This window comes from Pyrgilauda ruficollis, unplaced genomic scaffold, assembly GCF_017590135.1.
Source record: "Pyrgilauda ruficollis isolate IOZ18807 unplaced genomic scaffold, ASM1759013v1 scaffold21, whole genome shotgun sequence".
In the NCBI taxonomy this organism is placed as follows: Eukaryota; Metazoa; Chordata; class Aves; order Passeriformes; family Passeridae; genus Pyrgilauda; species Pyrgilauda ruficollis.
The window spans coordinates 9,758,231-9,764,986 of NW_024520318.1; the positions used below are offsets into that span (position 1 = coordinate 9,758,231).

Consider the following 6,756-nt stretch of genomic DNA (forward strand, 5'->3'; position numbering starts at 1 on the left):
ACACATAGGATCGTGTCACAACAAGGCTTCTCCAGCAGGTGCAGGATCCAGCTGGGCCAGCAGCAGTCCTTAGCCCTGCCTGGAGCACAGGCTAAGCCACCACTGTCCTGCTCCAGGGAGGGAGGGCAGAATCCAGCCCTGCCTCTGGCCCCATCAGAGGGGCTGATATCAGCAGCTCCCCTCCCTGGGCATGTCCCTGCTGCCTTTGCCTGTTGCCTTTGTTTGTGGAGGAGCCCAGTGAGCTCTGTATCAGGGCTGGGATTTCACACTTGGCAACGACAAGGGATTCACCTTCCCCTCAGCTTGTATCCATCAGCCCCCTGCCTACAGGGAAAGGAGGCGCAGAGCAAGAATGAGAGCAATGGTCCATGAGCCATCATGAATGATGCCCCACAGAGAGCTACGCTCAGCACAGACCAGAGGCAGCTTAACAAGCTTTCAGCTGGGGAATCCACCTTCACTGGAGTCATACTGAGCCCTCCGCCCATGAACATCTCCGAAATCCCCCATTTTTCACCCTTCTTTCACATATGATGGCTACAAAATACTTATTTTTAATCCTGAATGATGAATTTCTCATCAAAGTGGCACCTGTCCCCTGTGCAGCATGTTTGCTCTACAGCTTCAATTCATCTGTGAGTGTGTGGCACAAACCAGCACAGCCAGAAAGCTGAGACTCTGCAAAAGCATGAAAAATTTGTCTTCCATTGAGAAAATAATGTTTTTCTCACAATGCTATCTCCTACCCTGCTGAACCCTTCATATTGCCTTTCAAGATGATGAGGTGGGTAGAAAAACTGCTGTGACCAGTTCATTAGCTGGAGAGGGGCTGGTGTCATGGGGTTAACATGGGATTTACAGGGATGCGAAACCACCCCCTGCATGGCAGAACAAAGGAAAACTTTCTGAAGGAATCCTAGGAACAGTGTTTGTCAGGAATGCTGCAAGGAGTAAAATATGCCAGGTAAGGAAACCTTTTAGTGCCTGTGGCTGAGAAGGGAATGAGATGTGTGGTTTAAACTTGTACCATGAACTACTTTTATCATCCCCGTCACTTGAAATACACAGCTGAGATTTTTACTGATCCCTCTGGTGATGGGTGTAAATCCTCCAGACTGGCTTGAAGTGCCAAGCACTGTGTATTTGATTCAGCCACAACTGCAGGGATTTGATATCTAAAATATCAGTGTTGCTCTAGTTCTTTTAGTAAGACCACAGAAAAAATATCACATTATGATACACTGTGTGCGTGTGCATACGTGTGGATGTGGATGGTGTTGGCTGCCCTGAGACAGGCAGTGTTCTGAAGATGAGCAGCCTGAGAGGTAACCTCAGTTTTCTCATTGACCACCGAGCCTCAGCATCACCGTTTGAAACATAAATTTTATTGCAACAGAGAATTAAAAATAGTACATTTGAAAGAGTTGCAGAGTGCATGTCATCAAAGAACTAGTCAGAAATCACAACTCAAGCAAATCATGTACAATTGGAACAGAAAGTTTTATTAAAACAAGTGGAAATCAAACTCAAATTTTCCTTGTTTGTTTAATTTCACCATAACTGTGGATTGTGTATTTACAGTCTTCGCCTCTTGTGGTGAAGGTTCTGCTCAGGGCAGGGCAGGGATGGATGGGGAGGAGAGGTGGGTTTCAAAAGCTAACAGGATGTGAAAGTTTTCCAGAAGAAGTTCTTGCAGCCTGCTTTGCGTTCCCGGGGTGCCAGAGCGGGATTTGAGTTAGCCGAGCGCTCCAGCTCCAGTCTCACTTCATCCTGCTCAGCCCCTCGGGACAAGTCCTCAGACTCCAGGGCTTCATTTTCTGTCTGACTTGGCTCTGAAAGCAGTTCTGCCAAAAAGTACTTGGCCAGTTCCTTGGGGACAAAAGACAGAAAGGGAAAAAGAGATAGAGAGACCACAATTACTCCTTGATTTTTGTGGGCTCGCCACTCTGTTCGTCTAAGACTTCTCCGTGGCCATATTAGAGACATTCAGGATGCAGGAGGAGAAAGGAGACCCGGCTTTCCAAAGAGCCCAGCCTGACAGCCGCTATGCAGCAGTTGTGTCTACGGCATCTACCTGGTGTGGGGAACAGACTGCTGTCCTGTCCATGACAGGGAATGAACTCGTCTTTACCTTCTCTTCCCATGGCTCCAGCACTCAGCAAGGATGCCACGAACCTGCTGTTAAAGTGACACGGGAAAGGTCCTTGGGGGAGCTGGCAGGGGAGGTTGAATTGGTTACCATCTCACTGGGACTTATTTTTCTTCTACTCCCTTCAAGCCTCGGCTGTCACCCAGCATGGATGAGGCCATTGTTCTGTGCTCTGAGGAAGCTGCCTTCAATCTGCGACCTGGAGAAACCCTTGGGAGCTTCACCAGGAGCTCTGCCCTGTGCTCGCAGTGCCTGCTCCTTACTGACCACCAGCACCCAGCTGGACTGTCTCACCTCCCAGCACCAGCTGCCCAACCTGTCGATGGCTCAGCCCCGGCAGAGAACCGGGGTCTCTGCGGGGAAAGGGGAGTCTGCAGCAAGGAACCGGGCGTCTGAAACAGGGACATTGGGGAAGTCTGGCGAGGAACGGGAGGGGTCTGCAGCAGGGGTGCCAGGGGCTGTGACAGGGAGCGGGAAGCAGGGTCTCTGTAGGAGCGGGAGCCTGCAGCGCGGCCGTCGGGGCGCCCGAGGGGTACCCGCGGTGCCCGCCCCGTCGCGGGGCTCTCACCTGCTTCCCGGCGGCGGCGGCCAGCGACTTCTGCAGGAACTGCCGGAGCCGCGGGTCCGAGGGGGCGGCCGAGACGGTGCCGAGGGCCAGGGCGATGGAGAGCAGGGCCAGGGCGCACTGGAGGCGGCACGACAGCATCTCGCCGGCGGGTCGGGCGCGGGAGGCGGCGGCGGGAGGCGCTGGCGGCTCCGCTGCGGCTCGGCTCCGGCGTTGGGGATCTCCTCGCCGCCCGCCGCCTTTATAAACCCTTCTCCTGACGTCAAGGCGGGGGCGCCCCCCTCGCCCCACGCCGCCGGGGGTGGGTCTCTGGGATGGGGGGGGGAACGGGTCCGGGGATGCTCCGCTCTGCCCGGCGCCGGCCAAGCCTCCACGGTTCCCCCTGAGCTCCCCTCCCCCCTGTCCGCCCCCAGTCCCCGTCCCCAAATCACCGCCCTTCCAGAGCTCCCGACCCTGCCCGTCCGCTCCCTCCTCCCCGGAGCCCACCGGAGCGGTCATGGGGGGTTCCGGCTGTCACCGCCCACCCGCGGTTCTGACCCAGTGCCGGAGGGTGAAGCCCCCCAGCAGCCGCTCTGCCAAAGCCCCTCGCCCTGGGGCCGGGTCTCGCCCCGTCGGTGAGAAACGGCTCCAGAACCCGGGGAGCTGCAAAGGGTCCCCTGAAGGGCGGTTGCCTCCGGCTCCTGCAGGGGGTAGGGGTGCTGAGGGGGTGCCCTTGGGGTCCTTTTGCCGCCCCTGCCCCTGTGGGTCTCTCCGGCACCGATCCGTTCCCAGGCTGCTTCCCGCGGGCAGCTCCGGAGGCAGCGGGAGCCTCCGGGGACAGTGCCCCGGCTCCTGCCATGGCTCTGCATCTCCGGGAAGCAATGACAAATCTGTGCCTGGGTCGGGGAGTGCTGGACCCTTGTCTCCATCTCAGAGTCGCTGGATTTGCTGGTCCCTTGGCATTCACCTATCCCACTGGGGTGGTGGGACAGTCTCTCCCACTCCTCCAGCCTCTCCTGTGAGCTGGCTGATGCCCACAACGGGAAAAGCTGCTTCAAACCCCCTGAAGGATCAGCCTCCTCATCTGTCTCCCACCTGGCAGGAGCAGAGGAGGATGTGCTGGAAAGGGCCTCTGTTGTCAAAAAAGGGGTATAAGAATCTCTCCTATCTCAATTTCCAGCTGAGGAAAGTCAAAGACTTGAGGGTACAAGAATTCAAGTACTGCGAAAAGGTCTCCAGAAACCTTCAAAATGACATTTTGTTTTATGATGAATTAATATGCATCCCCTGCCCCACTTTCAACCCTGGTGCTGCTGTCTGGGTTTGTTGAATCTGACCAGGGAGTGTGAAGCATGATACAAAGTGTTCCTGCTCTGTATCACAGTCCAGCATGATAAATTGGTGCTGGTTGCTGGTTCCAGACCAGGCAGAGCTTTGGGCTGCACTGCTACTGCCCTCCCTGGATGGTGCCTCCCTTCCTTTGTGCAGTGCGGCTCTGCAGCCTCACATAGCTTTCATCCTCTTCATCTTTCCCAAATTGTGGAGCAAAATTAATGAAAATGATGAGATAATAAGCTTTCATTTGTAGCCCATGAGACCTCGAGGTTTGGGTTTACTTGTGCTGCATTTATAGCCAGTTTTTCCCCATCTGCCTGACGTGAGCAAGGCCAAGCTCTGTGCTCCTGGGACCCTGTCTGTCTTCTAGCACTGGTCTTGCTCAGGGGAAACAGGTGGAAAAGAATCAGCCCCTGCTATGGCTTAGACAAATTTCCTTGCTTTGGGCACAGGACACAGCCTCTTACCAAGGCCAAAGGAAATGACTGGACCCAAAAGAGCAGATTGTCTCTAAGGGCTGTGACTGTCAGAGCTTTTTTCTCCACCAAGATCCTGTGTTAGCAGCTGGACCAGCATCTCTGTCCTCCTGTGGGCAAAGGAGCAGAGCCAGTCCTGGGTGTGGCAAATGGCCAAGGCAGCAGATGCCAGGGCACCAAACCTATCCTGGATCTCTTGCCTGCTCTCAAGAGAGGATTCCTAGGAAAGGATTCTCTCAGCAACAAAAATTTCGCCACTTTTCTAAATGCACCAGTAGCAGCAATCTGGGCTCTCCCGTTCTACTTGCACTGAAAATAGAGTTTTGTAGCCCCCAGGCTCTCCTGCTTGGCACAGCCCAGCCCAGCTGTGCCACGCTGCAGTGCAAGCCTGGGCCAGCTTTGCAGAAGGCTCCAACTCATCCCAGCTCATCCCAGCTTCCACAGCCCAGGGCAGTGCAGCCTGTTTGGGTTCCACATTGGAGAGGAGCAGAGTTGGGAATGGGAGACAACTCTGTTATTTCAGACTCCCCTGTGGCATACTGGAAGCTGTTATCTAACATCCCCTGCCACTGCACAGCAGGCAACTCTCCAGGCTGGCACTCCTTCTGTCATTCAGCATGTCACCCCAAGGGGATGGGGACACTGGGAACCCCCATCACGCCAGAGCTACCATTCTCCTTTGGCTTGCACAGCGATGGATCTGCCCTGAAGTGCCAGAGGGATCAGTTCAGCACCTGTATTTCTTAGAGCACTGCAATGGGATGGAGTGCAGCCTTGGACTGCTGCATAGGATGGAGAGCTCTGCTACATTTCATCACCCTTTGGACCCATCTGGACACCAACATGGAGATGAGAGCTGTAGGAGCTGGCACAGTGCAGGAGCAACCTCATTGATGAGTTCCTCTCTTTCTCATTTCCTGATAACTTCCTGTGGGGCCAGCAGGACTTAGACACACCTAATGGGATTTTGCAGAGTTGCATAGCTCAGTCAGAGATGGATGGGTTCCAGATGCACTGGCAGGGATGGTTTCCTTTTCATGGAAGCTGGTATGGTCCTGCTGCCATCAAATGGGGGAAGATACCAGACTTGATTCCTAAAGGGTTTTGAGAGGCCATTCTTGATCTCCTTCCCAAATCCAGGCTGCTCAGCACCTTGCTCTTCCTCAGCTACCCACAGCACCTCTGTGTGCATAAGCCCAGCTCTATTAAAGATGTTCAGACCAGAACTGTTCCTTCCCTGTCTTCACCCACAACTTGTTTTTCATTTTTTCATGTACCCATCCCAATCCTGCTCTGTCAGCCCTCCCTGGCCACCTGGCAGTGCAGGGCATCCAGCCACAGAGCAATAATGCCCAATGGAATTTTGGGTTGGAGAAATGTTGCTGGAGTTGTGCTCCTGACAGTCCAAGGCAAGCACAGACCATCAGTCACAGTGGGAATTCCTGGCTTGGATGTTCACTGGCTACTATGGCTTTTCCAGATGCATGGGGACAAGGCTTGGAAGATGAGGTTGGCTTTGACTCCATCTCTCTGTGCAGCACTGGAGCTGGGTGCTGTCCCTCTGTTCCCCCCTCTGCCTGAGGGAGGCTGGAGGAATTACATCAGTGTTCCCCAGCAACAGGGAAACAGTGACCTCATGGAAGTGTCTTGGATTTGTCCCACTGAATTTCAGAAGCTCACCTGAGGAAAGTGTGCTTGGTTTCTTCTCTGTGATCATGCCCTCCATCAGGACACGACTAGGCTCCTGAGCCAGAGCAGCCTCAGAAAGTCTCTGACATCTACCTTTTTAAGATTTTACCATTTTGGGATTCAGCTGAAGTTGGGAGGCTGGTGAGGCAGGACCAGAGAAAAAGCTTTGATGGGACTGTTCCCCTAGAAATATCTCAGCCTGTTTAAAGGAGAGAAACTGCACTCCCGTGGGGTCTGAGCTTTGTTGACAGATACAATGTTGAATGGATCAAAGTTCTCAGGTATAATGTTTGTGAGAATCCCTCTGATGTTCTCCTTATGAAAAGTTTTGTTTCTTTTCAAAGACAATCTAAAGGAAAAAGACCAGGTGCTTTGGTTCAGAAAACCACCTTGTGCTGACCTGAAGGAACCAGCAACAAGGGAGTGGAGAAAGGAGGTCTATTTGCTCAAGTTTGACAAGTCTGGACTGTCTCCCGCAGAGGACTCCTAGGGAAGGGGTAAGGGCAGACCTCCAGATGTCCTCATGACTCTGGTGCAAGCATGGAGCAGCGAGTGAGCTGCAG

The 6,756-nt window shown here is 53.8% G+C and overlaps 1 protein-coding gene across 1 annotated transcript; it reads right to left on the minus strand.

Annotated features, from left to right (window-relative positions):
- Positions 1-1,364: 1,364 nt before the first annotated feature.
- SST (somatostatin) lies at positions 1,365-3,187 on the minus strand. The gene is made up of 2 exons (XM_041467893.1): positions 2,718-3,187; positions 1,365-1,869 (listed from the first exon to the last, which is right to left on the minus strand). Exons 1-2 carry the CDS (start codon positions 2,853-2,855, stop codon positions 1,657-1,659), a joined length of 351 nt encoding a protein of 116 aa, XP_041323827.1. The 5' UTR covers positions 2,856-3,187; the 3' UTR covers positions 1,365-1,656.
- Between the last annotated feature and the right edge of the window lie 3,569 nt (positions 3,188-6,756).

What these genes read in the sequence shown, in the direction of transcription:
- SST (XM_041467893.1), bottom strand. Translation starts at nt 2,855, where the DNA reads ATGCTGTCGTGCCGCCTCCAGTGCGCCCTGGCCCTGCTCTCCATCGCC. An exon ending in CCGCCGCCGCCGGGAAGCAG is followed by an intron (nt 1,870 to 2,717) that starts GTGAGAGCCCCG and finishes TTTGTCCCCAAG; the next exon opens with GAACTGGCCAAGTACTTTTT.